The sequence below is a fragment of the Cnephaeus nilssonii genome (assembly GCF_951640355.1).
Source record: "Cnephaeus nilssonii genome assembly, chromosome: 8".
In the NCBI taxonomy this organism is placed as follows: Eukaryota; Metazoa; Chordata; class Mammalia; order Chiroptera; family Vespertilionidae; genus Cnephaeus; species Cnephaeus nilssonii.
The window spans coordinates 27,943,663-27,965,215 of record NC_137079.1 but is presented as its reverse complement, the minus strand read 5'-3'; the positions used below and the strand labels follow the sequence as shown (position 1 = coordinate 27,965,215).

General features: G+C 41.9%; 1 protein-coding gene across 9 annotated transcripts in view; it reads right to left on the bottom strand.

Moving 5' to 3' along the window:
* The window catches only part of PSD3 (pleckstrin and Sec7 domain containing 3), a 517,431-nt gene that overhangs the window by 113,006 nt on the left and 382,872 nt on the right, over positions 1–21,553 (bottom strand). For 7 of the 9 annotated variants that reach the window (XM_079778598.1, XM_079778601.1, XM_079778602.1 and 4 more), the window contains one exon: positions 5,350–5,403. The exons of 1 other annotated variant lie outside the window; for it this stretch is intronic. In XM_079778598.1, coding sequence (XP_079634724.1) covers positions 5,350–5,403 — 54 coding nt within the window. Of the gene's footprint in view, positions 1–1,673; positions 2,116–5,349; positions 5,404–21,553 lie in introns of those variants that run through there. One more of the 9 variants, XM_079778600.1, reaches the window with a different exon arrangement.

Here is a 21,553-nt window from a genome sequence, read left to right as displayed (position 1 = left end):
AGGCTTGGCTTTCTCCTGCATGATACATACCAGAAAAGAGCCTGTTCTGTGTAACAGAGGGGATGGCAGGGACTTTTCATCTTGCATCCATGCTAGATTCCAACATGAAAGTGCACAGCCATGATTCTGGGTGAGTAACCTAACATTTTGATGCTTCGATTTCTTCGGGATTGGTTATAGTGGGTGATGGTCTGTTAAATTCCCCAAAGCTCTGACTGCATACTGTGGGTATAGTTCACATAAACAAAACCTCAAGATGCTTCTCAGCCCTCTGCATAGAAGCCAATTTTAGAGGTATGTTGAGAACCATGCCTACCTACATCTGATTATTTAACAATAGAATAAGCCACCCAGGACCATCTCAGCGGGAGACACCGGTTACCACACCATAGGAGGTCTTGGAACAGTTTCAGTAGCAACCAACACATCCCCATGCAGGTCACAGGAATAGGGCTGTGAGGACACGTTTCCCCCTGAAGCGACAGCTTTTACAAAATACTAAGGAGGGAAGAGCTACAGCTGAAGACATTCCAGCTAGAAAGTCTGCTAATGATTGATGGGGTTGGATCCCACTGTGTCATAATCTAAGGGGGTGGATAGAAAGCCAACATGTTCCTTAAAGTCACACTCAGGTATTCTGTCCCCTTATCCGCCCCTCCCCCCAATATTCTGAGGGGCACATGTCATTCCCAAAGTCTTTTAATAATGTAAATGTCACAGCCGGGACTGGGAGGGTAAAAGCCATGTGTCACTCTCAGTGGGTCTGGATATAGAACCCCGAGGAGACTGAAATGACACTGAGCTCCACCCCCTGAGGCTTTTTCTGTTCATCACCAAACCTCTGAATCTCCATCAAAATCCTCTCCGTCTCCGCCAGAGTTCCGTGATCCTATGATTCTATTATTCCATTTTTAAACCTGTGGAGTGGGAGTGTTTCTGAGTACCCGGCTCACACAGATGGTGGTGGGAAGACGCTCAAGAATATGTTGCATGTAGTAAATGCCCATTTCACTACGTAATCACTTCCTTCACATTTCATATGAACAGACAGTCTATTATCCTACAGACAGACTAAAAAAACCCCCCACAAAACCCAGTGACTAACAGCAGCAGCTCAGCATCAGCACACATACATGTAAGGAACATGAAAGAAGAAACCCTTCCCAATTACATACACCTGAGGTTGAGGCTCTGAACAAGACAAGAATGGGGTGTAACAGGACCAGGTCACTGTATACCAGCTCCACATACTGGGGGAGAGCAGGAGAAGATGCAAGGGGAACTCCCTGAAACATAAAATCCTAGAAGATGTCTCTGTATTCCCTATGTTCTAAAAATACACGGCACTGACAAATCATTTGACAACCTCTGTGAGACTAAAAGCAAGATCAATGTGCCATCCAACACTTTCCCATGACCATCTCATTCCGAGCACTGCTTCAGCCTTCCCTTCCACAAGCTGGCTCTTTACAAAACTGACCCAGGCCACAGCAATCCGTACATCTGGAGTTCACATACCCCCTCCCTCCTCATCTCACTGACTATCTTAGAGCCATTTTATACACCTGACTTTCTCAGGCTGTCACTGAACATCAGACACTGGCAAGGACTGCATTGAATTCTGTTATCCGAACATACAATTGTCTATATGGTTTAACATGGTATTTCTTTACCTTGGTCTCCTTAGCAGAAAACTCTGAGGAGTTGGAAATTTTCATAGACTTTGACCGGTGGGACTGCCGCCGGATAGAATCCTCCCGGGAGTATTTCACGGAACCTGAGGTCCTCACCCGCACCTTGCTGGCACTCTGAACACTGTTCACGCCAATCATTTCAAAGGCTGACTGGGGAAGGGGTTTGGAGAAATAAAAAGGCACTTTCCAAATGCTGCAAGGCTCTGATGCTGGAGGAGCTCTGCCGGGTGGTGCCTGAGCAGCTCGGAGCGCTGCGATCGCGTTAGCCTAACACACACCAGGCTGCCTCCCCCAGCATCTTCAACTACCCCGTTTGCAGCCACTCTGATTGTTCCAGGCACAGCTCACGTCACTGGCTGCGAAGAGGGAAAAAAATGCAATCCCACCCCTGCTACTGGGCTCTCTTTCTCACACACACACACACACACACACACACACACACACACACACACACACACACATACACTCTCTCTCTCTCTCTCTCTCTCTCTCTCTCTCTCTCTCTCTCTCTCTCTCACACACACACACACACACACACACACACACACCATATTCACACACTGGAACAAATGGCAACTGGCCAGGCAAGCAATTCATTAACATTACAAATAGCAACACTATTTCTCTGGTGATATTGTGCAGCAAGCTCATTAATGTCAACAAAACAGAGATACCACAAATAAAAGTCTCAAGTAATCTGTTAGGCACCTTGTGGGTGGGAGCAGCGATAAATTTCCAAAAGGAAAAGAAATACTGATGGACATCAAAAGGCTCCATCAATTACAGGCTGGTAAATGGATAGTAGCCACAAAGGCATCTCAATGACCATTTATTTTCCCCCTTCCTGATCCAGGCCGAGCATTGTTTAACGGTAATTCAAACTGTATAGCTTTCTGAATTAAACGTTTCTTAGAACCTTAGACTACTACAGCCAGATATTTAAAAAGGAATTATGTCAGCTTGTAGGAGAAATCAAGAATAAAAATGTTCCGCTGCCTCCCTGGCATACTGAAAAGTTAAAAAGAAGACTGGATGGTTAGGACATGTTAACTTTAAATCTGGCTTAGGGGGAGACCAATAAAGCTAACGCCGATCAATAAGGAGCAAGGAGCTTTCTCAAGGGCTGCACATGCTGCCAGGGCACAAGAACACGGTAACCTTCTGAGGGAGAATTACAAGTTGGAGATTATTAGGAGCCCAGATAATGTCAGCTCCTGACACTTGCAGTTAGCTTGGGGCACGATGCTCAGGATTGCAATGCCTCGCTTACCTAACATCCCGAGGGTAGAGAGGGTCAGCCAGAAAAGCCTCCAGGTAAAGGAGGGTTTAGTGATTGTATAAATAACATGTTCATCTGGGAAGTGTGTGCCAATCCCACCCCTCAAATCGGAACTTTTCTTTGATGACTCGGATCACAAGTTTTGTGTAGCACGTGGCCGAGTCCTGAGCACTCTTTAAGGCATGCGGGGCTGTCTCCTCCACTGTGGATGGGCCAGGCAAATTGGCGTGTGGACTTGGTTTTGTTTCACCCTCATATCACGGCTTCCCCCCCCCCGCCTCCCGCCTCCTCTAGGCTTTTTCACTTTCCATCTCGTTTAAGTACTTGATGTTTCAATTCTGCTGTAAGCAAAACAAAGACATCAACTAATTTCGGTAAAATTTGGTCTAAAATAATGAAAGAGAATAGGTTTTGGAAGATCGTGGGAATCTCCTCTTCTTTAAGAATGCACTGAGTTTAGAGTCTATGGCATTATTTTAGCTATTTTGAGGTACATTTTCCTCTCTTGACAGGTAATTTGAAGCAACCGAGTAACTGCCCTTTAAAATAAACTTTAAAAATTACCCTAGCGACTTTATACTTTACAAAGCATATAACATAAAGAATGGTGTAACTATAACATTATGATAAAACTGATCATTTAGAATATGCATATTTCTAACTTAAACATATGATGATCCTGTAGGCAAATAGCTCCATTTAACACAAGTAAGCCTGAGGTAAAATCCTTAAAGGAGCTAACAGCAGAGCCAGATAGAAACTTAAAGAGGATTATGCAAAAGACATGAGAGAAGCGGCCTCCACGTGGCTATAAACTCAGAGCACTGGTTTAAAAGAAACACATCTCTGGGTCCCTTGTCAGTCACCATAATGAGGAGCTAGAATATGTCTCCTGATGAACTTAATTTCCTTTCTCCCCCAAAAGGGTTCACAAAAAGAATAAAAACCATGTGCTGGCATGTGCAGAATGGAATCCGATACACAACTCAACTTCTGAAGAGTTTAGCAGAAATATGCTATCTTTACTCCAATACAACATTTCATTATAACTTTGATGAGATGCCATAGGAATTTATCTTATGTTTATATGAACTGACCCATAGTAAAATTGATTTGGTTATATATCACTTCGTTTAAAGTTGCAGACCCTATTGACAACCCTATGTTTGCTTTGCTCAAAGACTGCCCAATTGGCATTATTATTTGGTAATGTCATCCTATATAATAAAGAGGTAATATGCAAATTGACCCTCACGCCCTCACAAAGATGGCTGCCTACCACCAGGCCAGCAGGGGGGTTAGTGAGGGACGACCAAATGACTGAACAAGTAGGCTGCGTGGGGCGATCAGGCCGGCAGAGGGGGGCAGTTGGGGGTGACCAGGCCGGCAGGGATGGGGCAGTTAGGGATGACCAGGCAGGCAGGCAGGTGAGCAATTAGGAGCCAGCAGTCCAGGATTGTGAGAGGGATGTCCCAGATTGGAGAGGGTGCAGGCTGAGCTGAGGGGACCCTCCCCCCACCCCGTGCACGAATTTCGTGCATCGGGCCTCAAGTTACTAATAAAAAACTTCCACCCGTTTAACCTGCTTTACAGAGGTAACCCGCTATCTCACTGTGATAGCATGGCAGTTTGGCAAGGGGGTGAGTGATGTTACAGTCCCCACTTTGCAGAGGACAAGTCCGTTGAGGAGGCGAGGACAGATCAGCATTCAGATCCTCACTGAAAGCCACCCCACAAACCACACTGTCTTCCACATACAATGGCTGTTTGCATTGCCCTTTCCTTTTTAAACCAGAAATGAACCTTATTGCAGGTCAGGGAGATAATAAGCCTTCCTCCACCCTCCTTCCCTATCTCTGTTCCAATCAAATTTGCACCTGGACAGAGCAAGCCCACAGCTCCAATGCCTCTAGTCATCTAAGAATGAGCCACAGATGATGCCTCTACCTTATCCGAGTACGTCCTCAAAGAAGAGGGCAGGACCCCCAGCCCTCGGGGCCTGTGCTGCTCTGGCTTTATCCCACTTTCCAATGGCATTCCCACCACCTTCCTTCAGCCAGGCCGGTTGCTTCATCCCAGGTTAGTACACTGGACTATCGCATCCACTCAATCCGCACAAGAAACACAAGCTCAGGTCCTTTCTGACGCTTTCTGAATGACTCCCGTCTGCTCTCCTCCCACCTGGAACTCTGTAGTGCTGCCCTGATCCTCCACATAGCTGGCTGCTCATCATTCGAGGCTCAGCTCAAAGGTTACCTTTTCTGAGGGGCTTTCTCCAGCCACCCTTCCTTAAAGAGCCTGCACCCTCCACCCATCCTTCTCCATCATTACTGCTATCGCCCCGTCTGTGCGGCATTCATTGTCGTCGGACTTCACCTGCATCTCCGAGCCTACAGCAGTATCCGGCAGGAGCAGGACCTCAAGGGCTATCTGCGGAATAAATACACGCCACGGAGATAGTCAGCTTCCTTCCCTTCTCTACTGAATTTCATGTCATTAAACTGAAAAAAAAATTCAACTTATTTTTTTCCTGAAAAATAAACAGTTCATACACAACGGAACAAGAGAGTATGCAGTGAAATTTAAGTTTTCTTCCCACACCAGCTTCCCAGTCCCTCTTGCCCAGAAACAAGCACTCCTGCCAATTTCCTGTGCACCTTCCACAGACAATCCAGCCATGTACTCTGGGTGAGTGAGTGTGCTACTCCTTCTTACGGGCAATAAATGACATAGCTTCTTCGTTTCTTGCTCCTTTCCCCTCATCAGCACACATAAAGCTACCTCACTCTCCTTAGTAGTTGCATGTAGTATTCCAGTGTGTAAATGCAACATGTTATCAGGGTCTTATTATTGGATACCTAGTTTACAGTCTTTTGCTACCCTAACCAAGGATGCAGTGACTATGCCTTCAATATATCACATCTTAAATAACATTTGGTTTTCCAATTGTTCTCTGAACATGTCTTATTTTCCTCCTTTTATTTCACATCGCCCACAGTCGTGGTGTTAGGTACATATGGGGTTTGCAACTAGATTTGAAATGAAAAAAAAACCAAAACAAAAAAAAAACCAAAACACTTCAAAGGCCCACTGGGTGGCCTGTCCGGCCCCTCCTGCTCTGAGATGGATGACTGTGCTTAGCTGCTGGCCAGCCTGTGCAGAGAGCCTGCTTGCTGGGAAACACAGACAGGCCTCCTGGAGCGCAGCAGCTGTTTAAAAGGACAGAAATAACTGTCCATGGAAACTTTAGCAGAAAATAAAGGTGACTTCCACATCAAATAGAAATTGTAGGAGAATTTCATTATGTAAATTAATTAACTGGAAGGCATCACTTTCTGATGCTTTCTCTGACTGAGGACACAATTTAGTCCATAAGCCCTAAAAGGCTTTTAAAAAGCGTCCCAGTGAACAGAAAAACTCTCTAACCCTACCCACCCAAAGGCAGGGTCCGGAGAAATTAGCTCAATGTCATACATTGTGTGTGTGCCTTCAAGGGATTAGTGCTGGGGATATATACAATACCCACAGGATGAGGCCTCTCACTTCAGGCAGCTCACGTTCAGTTGGGGGCTGGAGGTAGAAAGGACAGGGAATTCTATCAGCATAATGATAACAGTGATTGCCTTCAGGATATCAGTGAGCTGAAAACTTGCAGATGAGAAAGACAGGAGAATATCAATGGTATCCAGGCAGATGCTTCCTTCCTCTCAGAAAATGTCATGGAACCATTAAGCAGAAAACACTTTTGCAGACTGGAGAGAAGCCAAGGTGGTAATGAATTCTAAATACCAATTGTCCAGAGGTACAATTAACACCTACATAGAAGGGCTAGGGGAGGGGAGAGGTGGGAGGTCAGGGGAGGAAATCAGCTTCAGTTTATTTGCAGAACAGAATGGTGGATGTAATATTCACTTAACTTAAAAGGATTGCATGGCTCGCTCTCGCTCTCGTTCTTTAGATCACACTGGTTTGAATGAAACAGAGGGAAGTGACAGAATGCGGATCTGGAAGTTGGAGTCAGGCGGTCACTGGGGCTTTCTGGCAATGACTGTCACATGGCTCAACGTCTCCTAGAAGCTGATGCTACCGTCACAAAGGCACTAATGAATGATTTTTTGTCTGGATAGTTCTTTGGACTTCATCTCATCGGTAGAGTTAGAAGGGTCCTTAGAAATAATTGCTTAAATCTCTTCATTTTATAAATGAAGATTCCCCAAGACCTAGAAACATGATCTCATGACTAATAAGTGACAGAACTGACTTGTGTCCAGGTTTCCTAATTTCCAATAGAGGCTGTTCTTCTCCTACGTTCTTTGCTTCTTGAAGGTTAAACAGTCCACGGCCACACATCTTTTCCGACTGCAATAAGTCTTGGAATGGTTACCTTGAAATGGAAAATTCAATATGAAGAGACTGACTCCCGAAGTGAAATGGAGGCCGGCCACTCATACAATAACTGCAGAAAGGAGACGGAAATAATCCAGTCTACCCAGAGCTCAGGAACTGGTCTCAGGGTCCAGAAGAAAGTGTGGCAGCTTCCTGACCCAGACATGGCAGGACTGAGGTCTGCATCCTTTTGTTCTCTGGGTGCTATTGCTTCCCATACAGCAACGTGATAGCAAAATTAGTTAACCTCTTAGAAAACGATGTCTACTGTAGTCAGTGAGAGAACACAGAAACAACGAATGGCTTTAAATATGAAAACCAGATAAATTAGCCCTGGCTGGGTAGCTCAGTTGGTTGGAGCATCATCCCGATGCTTCAGATTGCAGGTTTGATCCCCAAATCGGGGCACATATAAGAGTCAACCAATGAATGGAAAAATAAATGGAACAACAGATTGATGTTTCTCTCTCTCTCTCTCTCTCTCTCTCTCTCTCTCTCTCCTCCCTCACTTCCTCTCTCTCTAAAACAAATCAATAAATAAAAAAATAGATAAATTAGATAAAAACTTACTTCCTGCTTTACTTTTCACGTCTTCTTCCAGGCTTTCCCAGCTGACACTTTTCTAGCCTGGGACTCGTGCTGAACCCCCACAGATGGTGGCGGCCTACATTCATTTCGTGCTCAGACCCTAGGACTCCATCCTGATCCCCAGGTGGTCCATCTACAGGAGCCTCATGCAGGCTCCCCTGGCTGACATCTGTGTTAAGGAGTCTGAACTGCAACCCTGTTGCCATGTGTCATCAATCTACCACTTTAACGGATTGGACAGGCCTCACGGACTATTTTCTGAAATTGGACTCAGATAATTTCTCCCAGATTAGACACTGGATCTGCTCTCTGGTCTCCTGATCCTCCGATCTCAGCCTAATGAGCACATTTCACAGCCCCTCCCCTTCGTCCATGGACCCTTTCTGTAAAGGTCTGATAATCCTTCTCTTTATCCGTCTCAGCTGGACACAAAAGTGAAAAGTTCTGTCTGGCAGTGGGGCTATGGGTTTCCTTGGTTCATAAATCATTATCCAAAACGTAAACTAAGCCTAATTTTAATGAACAATCACTGTCTCCAGTAATTGGCAGTTGCAAGTCAAAATCCCTATGACATGTTCTACCTATGAGGCTACGTCTCCTCACTCTACCAGCCCTCAGTCCTGCCTGTACTATCACATGCTTTAGTGCCATCTGTTCCTCCAACATACAAAGCAACAGGATGGGGAAGAAACCTTTAAATAGAACCTTCTTACATTCAAAATTAAATAACATTCTTGAGGGAAAAAACACACCCTGTAAGCGTGAAATAGTCCCAAACTTGAGAAAACATCATTTTCCCTTCATAAACCAAAGCCAGTCATGTAAGGCGTTTAGGCAAGGGTCATGTGTTAGATTGCTCTTTAGAAGTACAGGAAGATATAGAAGGAAGCCTGCACCTGTGTGTGAGTGTTCATAAGACAATTCTTTATAACCAACACTATCACATTCAGCTCACACCTTTCCAAACTGTCACATGGAAAAAACAACAACACACAGAACCTTATCTTGAAACTATTAGTCTTTCTGGAGGGGTAGAAAAACCCATCATGAATACCTGAGACACTATAAATTCTTCTCTGTGTGCCGCAAGAAGGTGCTCTACATTCTACCCCCAAATACATACAAAATGCAAACACAGAAATTGTATCATTCCAGAGGCCCAAAAGCTGTTCTTCCAATGAGTACACTAATAATTACAGATGGGATGGTAAGTGCCAAGAAAGTATTCTGTTCCATAAGCCCGCTCAATTCAATAATCTCTTTATAACATTTAGTGTCAATTCAACAAAGGTTCCCTAAGTGCCTAAGGCATGCCAGGCACCGTGCCACGGTCAGAGATGGTTGCCATTGAGGAGCTTCACACCAAAGAGAAATTATCCAAGGAATAAACACTGCCAATCAAAATAGATGACTCTACCTGCATTACCCCTTCCCCCAAATGTGGCAGAGAGCATGCCACATTTTGCTGTCTCACTTTCATTTATCAGAAAGTCATCTAAAACCACACAATTTCATTTTCCATTTCTTTGTTTAGTTCACTTGGTAGTTTGCAGCAGTCCTTAATTTCAAGTCATATGTAATTTCTCCAAAAAAATGGTCACCATTGGTGCCACGTACAAGTAACTGTAAGCTGCAGAGTGCAGGGGACAAAACACCTGTTTAATCCTGTTCACCCTTGTGATTTCCCTCATTTACTCTGTTAGGCACTAGAAATAGAATAAACAAAACCAAACAGACTACTGCTCCCACTGAGCTTACATTGAGATAGACCTTAATCAAATAATCATTAATTAGTAAATAATCAAATAATCCCACAGCAACGATGAAACAGGTCCTATGTCCCTGCTATGAGCCGCAGCACAAGGTGCTCAAGGTTTCCAGAAGGTTTCCCCGAGGAAAGTAAGACGTGAGGCTGAGGTGGGACTGAAGGATGAACAGGAAAGAGCGGGAACAATAGTCTAAGCAACTGTAACACAACAGTAGTATCAGTGGCTATACCGTTACACAAGAAGCTGCAAAACTTGTTAATTTGGGGACATTTTCTGTTTCCAAACTTTTCCTTGGCTTTCATTCTCAAAAAGACAGTAAACCAAAGAGGTGGTACCACATGGATGTTATTTTATCTTCTTAATCAGCAAGGTCTCCCCAGAATTCCAATCAAAGAAAAGAAACAGAGAGTTAGGAACAATTTAAATCCCTTTAATATCAACACTGTGCCCTGGGGCTCCAGGTCATTTCCGGGGGTGGATGGTCCAGTTGGGAGTTTGGGCTGGCACCAGCTCACTCTCAAGTAAACTCCTGAAAGGTTTAGAAAAATACTGGAGCAAATTCAGGAGTCTAGTCTTCTGTGAAATAGCTAATGGCTACACTATACATGGGCATCGGATGATCAACTTCTCGAACTGAGTCAGACTTTTCAAAGTTTAAAGGATACAGGGCTGTTTCAAATACATTTCCTTCAACCAGCTGGTTACAGTACTGCTACTCCCAAAGGAGTCCTTAACAACACCTGAAGGATTTCTATGGCACCAGAACAACTGGAAATGTGCAACCTTCAAACAAAATAAGACAACAGATTTCTACTTAACACTTTCTGCCTCATCTAAATTTCAATGTGGCTAAGACCCTAACTGTGGCTTCTACAAGGTTAATAGCAGTAAAGGCGGTGGGGAAGTGCCATGGTGATGGATTGACCTGTGTTCACAGCTTGGTTCCATCACTGACCGGATGTATCAAGTGGGATAAGTTACTTAAATTCTCAAAATCTCAATGAAAAAGGGAGAAATCTGACTCAATGGACATTTGTGGATTTGGGCCTACTCACAGGAACAATTTCCTACTTTAGCAGAAACCCCCACTGTGCCAGAGGTTGAGGGATGAATAGGACATAGGATGGGCCCTGTCCTGTAGGCTGGGAACAAACCCATGTGACCTAGCTTGGCCCCTTGATTCTCCCAAGAGAGTGACATGAAGACACAGTCAGTGACAGAGCATCTCTGTTGTAATAGTGGCGGCAGCTGATGTCATGACCACATCTTTCCCATGGAAGCAACTTAGCATTTTCCTCTGCTGTCAGCCTTCCTTAGTTGGAACTCATGTTCCTCCTGTGATTCTCAAACAGCCTCCCCATCCACCTTGTGAGCTACCTAATAACCTTCCAATACATGCCTTTTACCCTTAAGTTATTGAGAGTCAGTTTCCTTCCCTCCCGCCCTCCGTCCCTCCCTTTCTTTTTTTGTAGTCAGAATCCTGGCTACTACAAATGACATTATGGGAGATGGTGGAGAGGAAACACAGATGAAGCACTTAGCATAACACCTGATATGTAAGTGCCATATATGTGGTAACTGGGTTGTAAAGCTAGACGCTGATGCTCTGAAAGTCTTGTGAGTTTGAGATCTGCATATACTCTTGTCCGAGTTTTATGAGACAAACAATAAAGTAGGTGAAGCCAGAGCTTTACTTCAGTAACAACGATGAAGAAGATCCTGGTACCTACCAATGTCCAAGCCACTAAATAGCAAATGTTCATCAATAAAACATTCCTCTTCCTGTGCCACAAACACCTACCCACCACTCTCACCCACCCCAGCCCCTGCCAGCCAACTCTGCTCATCTGTTCCCACCACTACTTGCTCCCCAAATCTCTGGAGAAAACATTCAACAGAACTCAAATTAATTAATTAAAAAGTAAGGTGACTTCTCCAGATGAAAGCTTTTTTCACTTCCTACCTAGATAATTAAAATTATTATTTAAAATAGCCAAGACGTGGAAGCAATCTAAGTGTCCATCAATTAAGAAATAGATAAAGAAGATGTGTTGCATATACACAGTGGAGTATTACTCAGCAGTAAAAAAGGATGAAATCTTTCCATCTGTGACACCTTGGATGGACCTAAAGGGTGCTATGCTAAGTCAGACAGAGAGAGACAAATGTCACATGGTTTCACATACATGTAGAATCTAAAAAACAAAAGAAGCAAACAATACAGAAACAAACTCAGAGATACAGAGAACAAATTGATGGCCGCCAGATGGGAGGGGATTGGGGAATGGGTGAAAAAGGGGAAGGGACTAAGGGACTATTTATATATAAATTGGCATATATAAAAAGTCAAGAGGATGTAAAGTACAACATATGGGATATAGTCAATAATATTGTGATAACTATGTGATCACTTCCTAAGTTATATAAATGTCTAGTCACTAAGTTATACACCTGAAACTAATATACAAGGCGGGGCAAAAGTAGGTTTACAGTTGGTCCTATGAAAAATAATACAATAATTAATAAATAATAATACAAGAATAAACTGTTTTTCAACAGTGTAACCTACTTTTGCCCCACATACTGAATGTCAACTATAATTGAAAAATAAGAAAAATTAAAAGATTATTCTGATAAACAAAATGGTTTTCAAGATAGTGGTGATGATCATTCAAGGGATCTAGAGGCCAAGTATGTGGTAGAAAATTATAGCATTCCCTAACTCTTAGGTATTAAACACAATCCAATACACATTTTTATGCAGGAGAAGCCAGGATGTGGAAACAGAGAATCTAAGACGAATCGCATGAAGAAGGGACCAGAGCGAGGCTGTGCAGTTCTCCAGTTCTCTGGGGACTGAACTAAGAAGACAGGTTTCTAGCAGAAGGAAAAAGCCTCTTTACAAAGAACAGCAGAAACAAAGGGCTGATGCGAGCTAACGTTACAGTGATCCCGAGATCACAACGGGGGCTGATTAGGTGAAGGCTGACAATGCAAATTAAACCCTAATATCTCTCAGAGGAAGCTGCAGACACAAGTCATTGATACCTGGCAGCTCCAATGAGCCCTGCAGACAGGAAAGTCAAGGGTGAGGTATAAGAGTAACTGGTTAGTAGCATCTTTCATGTCTCCTGTCATAATATGTTATAAACCACTCTACAAGGCACCAGATACTTTAGAAACAAATAATTACTTCCATGTACTTTAGAAGACCCCTGAAGGATTTCATGGAACTAGGAACAACTTCTTTCTATTCCCTCTTATGGGGCATTTTTATTACGTAATGTTTGTTATACACAAAATAATACATATAATGTTTATGTAAGATACTAAACATAAAAAATAATCACCCTGCCCTAGCCGGTTTGGCTCAGTGGATAGAGCATCAGTCTGTGGACTGAAGGGTCCCAAGTTCAATTCCAGTTAAGGGCACACACAGGCTCAATGCCCAGTGGGGGCGTGCAGAAGGCAGCCAATCATCGATTCTCTCTCATCATTGATATTTCTATCTCCCCCGCTCACTTCTGCTCGGAAATCAATAACAATAAAAATAAAATACATTAAAAAAATAATCACCATTCAAACCGCCCATATTTGAAGTAGAATATAACCATCATCATTAAATTTCCTGGGGTCCATCCCACCTGTTTTGTTCGTCCTTTGTACAAACACTCTGGAAAACAATTTCCCATTATCTTATAAAGTTGAATTTGTCTTCCTTATGAGCTGGTAGTTCTTCCCTCAGGACTATCCTCTAGAAAAACTTACACATATGCTTCCAGGGATGAGTTAAAAAATGTCACTGTCTGTAACAGGAAACAGTTCAAATAGTCAAATTGATTATGCTAACTTCAGACAACACATAGCACACTGTCCTATGATAAGGCAAGCTTTGTAATAGGAGGAGAGGATAAGGAACATTCCTGCCTGGACCCTGCTGGGCTGCCCAGATGCCCCTTCAGCAAGGAGGGGCACACCCCGGCTCACCTGTCAGCCCCCTCTGTGCTGCCCTGAGCTGAGGAAAGCTGCCTGGTCCAAGTTCACTGTTCCAAGGGAGGGATCATCTGCACCTGATGATGCATCAATGGCTGCCTGGCTCCTCCACCCACAGCAGGACAGCTCTGAAGAGCCACCTCTGGTTCAGAGCTCCACAAGGGTCAGCTGAGGTCTTTGTTGATACTGCATCACCGTCCAGCTTCTTTTCCTCTCTCCTCCACAGCTCTCCACCCACCCTCCCTGGTATGATCTGGAGACTAATCCCTAACCGACTTCCCATAAATTAATCTTTGACCCAGAGTAAGTTTCTCAGGAAACTTTACCTATGCCAGAAACTTCACTTACATTATTATTTCACTTAATTCTTTAATCTTTATGACAAACACTATTTATTAGGTAGATATTATTCATCTCATTTTAGAGATGAGTTTCAGAGAAGTTGGCTATATTGCCTAAAGTTGTTCAGCTAAAATAAGGACTTGAATTCACTGTTGAATCTACTAGGATCATAAAAGCTGTGCTCTTCCTATTACTTTGTGTGGCCTATTTTGCCAAGCAGCACTTCGCTTTGGTTATGTTAGTATACATCCCTAGGAGCAAAGAGAAGTGCATTTCTTTTAAAACATTACTTACCTCAGGTACTGATGGTCATTTCCCCCAGAATGATCAAGGTTTTACTGCATTACGATAACACTGTATCACAATCACTCCTCAAGTAAAGATGAAGTTACTAGTTTGTGCATATAAGTTTAAATAAGACTAAATATTTAAGTATATTGAGCTAGTTCTAAGAAACCTGGCTCTACCACTTTTACTCATTCTGACGAGGATAAGGGAGAGGTGTTCAGACACAAATCATAATATCATTAATTTTGGGGACAAGTTTAGGGCAGTACTTACTATCCAATAGAAATATAATGAAAGTCACATATATAATTTAAAATTACAATGAGTAAAAAGAAAACAGGTGAAATTAACTTAAATAAACCTGATATATCTAAAACATTATCATTTCAACATATAATCAATATAAAAATTTGTAAGGTGTTTTGCATCCCTTTTTCAGCACTAAGTCTTCTACATCTGGTATATATGTTATCCTCACAGAGCATTTCAATTTGGACTAGCCACATATCAAGTGCTCAATAGCCATACGGGTCCAGTGGCTACAGTGTTGGATGACAGGTAGAGGGGGCAGAGTGATAAACAAAGGGCTGATTACAAGATTTGAGAATTTCCAGTATTTCTACTATCCACTCCCTTTCTAGCCAACAATAAAAGTTCTTGACAAGAGATAGGACTCATCATAAAATAATGTTTTCTCAAATATGAAGCCTGTCTCCTTGATAACAAGAGCAGCTTACAGAACACTCTGAAGAAATATTTCTTTTACTTGTAGTAACTGAGGTCCATGATGCACTAAAACATCATTTCTTCGCTATCAGAAGTAGACTTGGAAACATTCTGTCTTCTTAGAGTATTCATATTATTTGTTAAAATGCCTTAAATTGAGTTCCAAGAAAGGAACAAGGTACCCCCCTCTCTTCATCTTAAAATCCCCAGGTCTTAAGCTCTGTCTCTTATGACCTGAATAACCTCTAGCAAAAGTCTCATTTTTTAAGGGGACCTGCCTTCCTTATCTATAAAGTATAAGTGTTGGATGAGATAATCTCTACAGTTTCCTCTAGAATTAATATATATTTTTTAATGTTGAACAAACTGTCTTCTGAAAAGCAACCAAAAACTTACTTCTTTGTTGTATTGCTTTTTCCTGGCTTGTAAAGGGAGAAAGCATGCATTGACCCAAGAAGAAACCTCACTAAAGCAGGCTCATCAGGAAACGGATAAAAAGGTGATCTGGTGTGACACAGACACCCTTTTGTCAACCCAAGTCCCTCTTCTTCTCCATGGCACAGGGCGGTTGCTGGGAATATCCCAGACTGTTTCTCAGCACCACTTGCAGCTGGACGCCTACCAGTGGAAGGTGAGTAAAAGGGACTTGTGTCTCTTAGAGAACCAGGGTCCCTCCCGCTCTTTCCCCCTTTGCAAGCCAGATACATAAAATGATGTCCCTGGGTATGATGAAGCCAAAATGGAAAGAGGCTGCTCTATTTCTGCACAAAAGGAAGCAACCTGCTCACCAGGAACATCTGCCGTGGACAACTGGATAAACAATAAACTGTGTTTGAGTCGTTATACAATTTGGGATCATTTACTATAGCAATTTAGCTACCCAAATCGATACACCTATTTACAATTAAGAAAGAAGGCCCAACATTTGGTTCTTCCTTTTGCTTCCATGGTGACAATTCATTATATGTGGTAAAAATTGCAGCTTTAAACATTTAGTGAGTTGACTAATCTCCTAGTTACTTGGTCAATTACTCTATATGAAGAGAGTTTCCTCAGAAAATTTTTGCTGGGATGTTTATAATTCCTGGAAAAGATTTCAGGCAATGAAGGCCTATAGGGCAATATATAATAAGAAAAAATAAAAGGAATTGAAATGGTATAAAAGATAAGTTAGTCATAACAATCTTTTGGATAGGCATACTGAGATACAGAATGGGTGTGTGGTAAAACAGAACAATGCAATATGTGAAGCTTTTAGTTATTTCCATTATTTAAACCAAAGTTCATTACAGTTCTTCCCAGTATTACACATTGCACATATTGCAACGAGGCCTTAAAAAAGAAAAAATCAAGCTATAGCTTCTGCTCTTATTTCTTCCTTTCTTTATTAGGCCCATTGGAAATAGTTAACTTTTTGAACTTATTCCCAAATATAAAATTTTCACTACAGGCAGTTAATAACAAAATTTTTGAAAACTTTTAACAGTGTGAGGCTTTTTCATTTGCAATGGCATGTGATAGAATTTTTCTTTAGCCAAACCCTGCATCATTTTTCAAGGCCAAGAATTATTTGAGAACAGGATAGCTCAACGAACTAGAAGGATTCACTTTAACTTCACTGAATACGTTACAATATCTAAAATTGACAATCATCCTTTGGGGCTCTAATATTAATATTAAACAGAAGGTATATTTTGAAAAGATTTTTTAAAATAGATTTGTGTGTGTGTGTGTGTGTGTGTGTGTGTGTGAGAGAGAGAGAGAGAGAGAGAGAGATCAATGGAGAAACAATGATGGGTTGCCCTTTCCCCCCGACCAAGCCATACCAGCCAGGGCAACGTAATGTACCTTTTAAAAACAAGAATGAGATGGCAATGCAGCAACTCTTCCTGTTTCCCTTTGAAAACAGATTTCTTAATTTAATCATTTAATTAGATATAATTTAAAAGGTACATAAAGTCCATTAATTTATTATATAGGCTGTTAAAACTATGGCTACTTTGGCACTTTGGTGGCTTTTTTTATGGAGCAGGCCTGCACCTTTCTTCCCCCTGTCCCCCTCGCCCTCCCACCCCACCCCGGGGCCCATTTTCCTCTCTGTCCTAAGCTCCAAGGGCCCGTCTTTGCTTCTGTAAATTGTTTACGGAGCCCATTTCTTCTACGCTCACGTCCTCTACCTCTGTGACTTTCTAAATAAACTTTCTCTTATAGTCTGAGTCTTGGCTCTGAATTCTTTCTTGTCAGAACTCAAGTACCAAGGTTGCTGAACCGAGGTCTGGCCTGACTCCACCGATCTAACACCTTGTATTGTTTCACCTCAAATGTACTGATAAATATTTCAGCATATATTTCTCAAAGATACCAGGACAGGCATCTGGCCTTCCTCTGGCTTCCTGACCTTTCTGCCTCTTCCCAAGCCAGTTGGTTACCAAACCCTGCTGACTCCAGGTCCATCCCCTCTCGGGATTCTTTAATGACCACTTCTGCTGGCACTGCCTTATTTTCTCTCTCATCTAGACCATGAAAACAGCGGATAAAGCCCTGCCTATCCGCAGATTTGACCAACGCCTTCCTCAGAATGGTCACATGCCCCTAGACAGACCCCAGGGAAGTGGAGGGGAGGAGTGACTCTTAACTGGCCACACGTAATCATGATGGCAGAGTTCCCTGGGCCACTGATGGTTTAGGCATGAAGCTGTCACACTGTCTGACCAATGAGACCTTTGTGGAAGCATGGTACAGTCTTCTAATAGTGATTTCTTTCAACGATAAAAGGACGTGTATAATAAAAAAAGTATGAATACTTTACTAGTATAGGTTTTCATGAAATGAGTCAAAAGAGGATATATATTTATATTAATAGGAAATATTATGTACTTTCTAGAGTATTGTTGTTTCTTTGGATCAAGTTTTTAATGATATAAAACACCATTTAAACAGTGTAAACATTGCTTAGAGGCTACTGATGGGGAAAATGAGACATTTTGGGGGGCTAGCAATCTGAATATGTGCCAGTAACCTAATGCACATTCTTGTTAGCCTGTAGTCTAGTCACTGCTCCTTCTTTAATTATCTGGTCCTGCAAGACCGGTTTACCTAAGTACTAGAGGCCATAAACCATGAACAATACACAACCCCCAGACGGAGTTATCAGTGCTGGCGCCAGGCCAGGCCTTGAGATGTGGTCTCACTGCCCCCATTCCAGCACATGGGGCTTTTTGCAAAGCCCGCAAAAGGTCCGGAAGCCCCATCCCATATTTGGGAGACAAAGAAACCAAAAGGGTATAAAGGGAAAGCTTCCTCCATATTGGCTTGCTCAGGATTTGGGGAGAAACAGCCTCCCCTGAGTCCTGTACTAGTACATAAGAAACATCTGAGAATAAATGGGTTTTTCCTGTACTCCTGCATATTTTTCGGTCACCTGGTAAATTCTGTAACATTACTACACCCCAACCCTGTCATCTTAAACCTTTCTGCTACGTTTCTAATAACGTGAAAACCATGTTTGAGAAAATCAACCATTTGCTTTGGGAGCTAAGAATAAGCAGAAGCACAACTTGGTCATTGAGCAGGTCTCCTGTAGGCCTGTGGGATGGAGTGAATAACAGCTTCTAGGAAGCTATAGGGGACTATAATTTTATTATTAAATATAGTTACTTGTTTATAAATTATCTGAACTCTGGGGAATAAAGACTTAAAGAAACTTCATTTTATATAAGAATATTTAAGGGTTCATTTCCCCAACAACAAAAACAAACCATCAGGCCAGATACATAAAATGATTCAGAAAAGACAGTTTTCACTTGAAGAAAATGATGCCAAAGGTTAAACAATTTCCCCAAGACACCAAAACAAGGGCAAAACAGGAACAGAAGCCAAGCTCTAGACCTCCTGACTTCAAAACCAGTGGATTTCACTACGTAACAACTAAGATCAATCCATAGAATATTGCACCCTCCTCTCCTTTCTACCTTTTCTTCCTTTCCTTCTACCTAGTACTAAAGAAAGAGTAGAATAGAAAAGGTGCTGGACTGAGATTCAAAACCCCTGAGTGAAGTTGAAGCAGAGCCATCCTCCCGCTACACAAGCTTGGAAGAGTCCCTTCATGTCTCCAGGCCTCAGTTTACTCGTTGGTAAAGTATGATCACTGAGGTTCTTGCAGATTTAAAGATCTATAATTTTATAAAATAACATTTATAGTATTTAAATACTATACCTAAAAAGATTCTTTCAGTCATAGGAAATGATATATATTGAGTGGATATAAATAATTTCAATGACAAAATAGTTTCATTTAGCTTGCGACAATTTTTAAATTTGTATATAGAAACTTATTCTAACAAGTCCCTGTGTGGAGACTGTATAACTTAAAACCCAGCATATAGCAAGAACCTCACATAAGGAAAAAGCAGAATCATATTGATTATCAATAGAGTATAGTTGATCATTGATAGGACAGTCAAGTTAAACCAAATGTATGTGTGCTAATGATATCTGAAGTCCTTCACTGTATAAAGGAAAACAAAGTGGCTTCCTAATGGAGCACAACAAGTAAATTGCAAGATGTTTAAAAGAATATACACATATATCTGTCAAGGTGAATTTTCTTCAAGTGCACTGAGTTTATTTCATGTTTGTTTTTAAGTGACATTTACTTTTAAAATGTAATTATTTACCCACTGCAAGAGTTTTACGACAGTATAGCCATCCGCTTTCCCAATGGTGTAAAAACTTACTTACAAAGTAGAAACTTATGGATAATATTTCATCTCAACCTTTTCCCATCTGACAAATAAAATCATGAAAATGTCTTTGGTGTGAAATACTATGCTCACAGGACCATTTACAACTCTTGGCAAAAAATTATGTGAAAGAACTACAAATGAAAGCCCCAAACAAAATTCTTTAAGATCCCATTAGTTTTAACATTTTACTTGTCAACAGGATGTTCCCCAGCACCGTGGGGTGATGGTAGATATTCTGCATGAGTGATTTTTACTGATGTCAGGCACTACACTGATAACTCACCCAGCTGTAGAAGAAGGCTGAAGTGACCAATTTGAAACCAACAGTTCTTTCTCTGGATTAAGATCATCTTGAAATAGATGGAACAGTTTGTAACTCTTTGTCTCAGGTCTACATTCTCCCCATTAATGTCAAAACAGGATCTGCTCAGATAAGTAAATTACACTGAGGCAACAGAGTACAGAGGGGAGGGAAGATGTGCCATTTACTTCAGGGGAAAATCTTGGGTATTAAGCTTCAGTTTTCAATTCTATAAAATAGGGGCATGTGATGTGTGCGAGTATATGTATGTAACCTGCTTACAGGGTGTTCTCAGGGCTACAAGCTGGAAGCCACTTAGCGTGTCAGCTGACTTGTAAAACATGTACCCGCAAGTGGCACTCTTGACAAGAGGCCCTTCCTTCATTGTTCCCTGCACGGCTCGCCAGGGCCGTTTCAGGCTCTCCTAAAACGTCTTTCTCTCTCTCTCCTCTGCTGTCTTGATTTTTGTACTTTTGTGAGGACCAGAACTGTGAGAAATCCTAGGGGGAGAAACGTTTCGTATTTGCCAGTGTCAAGAACGGGATGAAGTGGCCTTTCATTTTTGCTGCGAGGACTACACTGAAAAGGAGGCAATGTCACCAGCAGGGCCTGAGCTTTCTCTCCGTTCTTCGGGTGTGAGGGGCAGGTGGTCTGTTCTCCTTGATGAATTACTAGTCTAGGAACCACAGCAGAGATCTTTCTCATTTGTGTTCTGTGGTTGAATAAGAGAGGGAAGCTCCCCGCCCAGCTCAGGACAGGCTTACCCGGAGGTACAGTGAGTTCCTCTGGGCACCCGAAGGTGTTTAAACTGACTTTCAGGAGGTCGAAAGCAACTTTGCTTTCTTTCAATTCTTCATTATCATGAGACTATTGGAACTCTGAGGGGGGCGGGGGGCAAGCATTTATTTTTCAAGAAACAGTTTAAAACAAACTTTAAGAATAAAAATGAACAATGTGTCACTTTTGTTGGTGTAAATAATACCCCACAGAAAACAGACTCCCACATAGAGAATTCCCTTGGAAGTGGAATTTTTAGTTAAAATAAATAACATGGAAATGACTTCCACAGAAGACTGAGTAATTATAGCACAATGGATGCTATTTCTAAAGGACCAGTTGCTAATTTTCAGGGTTTTAAAAAAAAATAAAGTAAAATGAGTTTGTTTCTAATGAGAATAAGTAACACTAAGCCTGAAAATTAGTAAGTAAGCCTGGCATTTGAAAAGTACATGAATAGAAATGAATGCAACTGTACCTCAAAGCATTCATTTTCAGAATTTGGCCTGAAGTATAACAACAAATTTCACTTTAATCTAAATGCTTTTAACCCTGAAAATACTGCAACATCACTGGTTTGTTCCCAAAATTGTGGCACTTATTTAAAAAAGCAGCTGATTCATCAAAAAGAAACCTCCTGGCAGGTAAGATATAAAACAAAGATG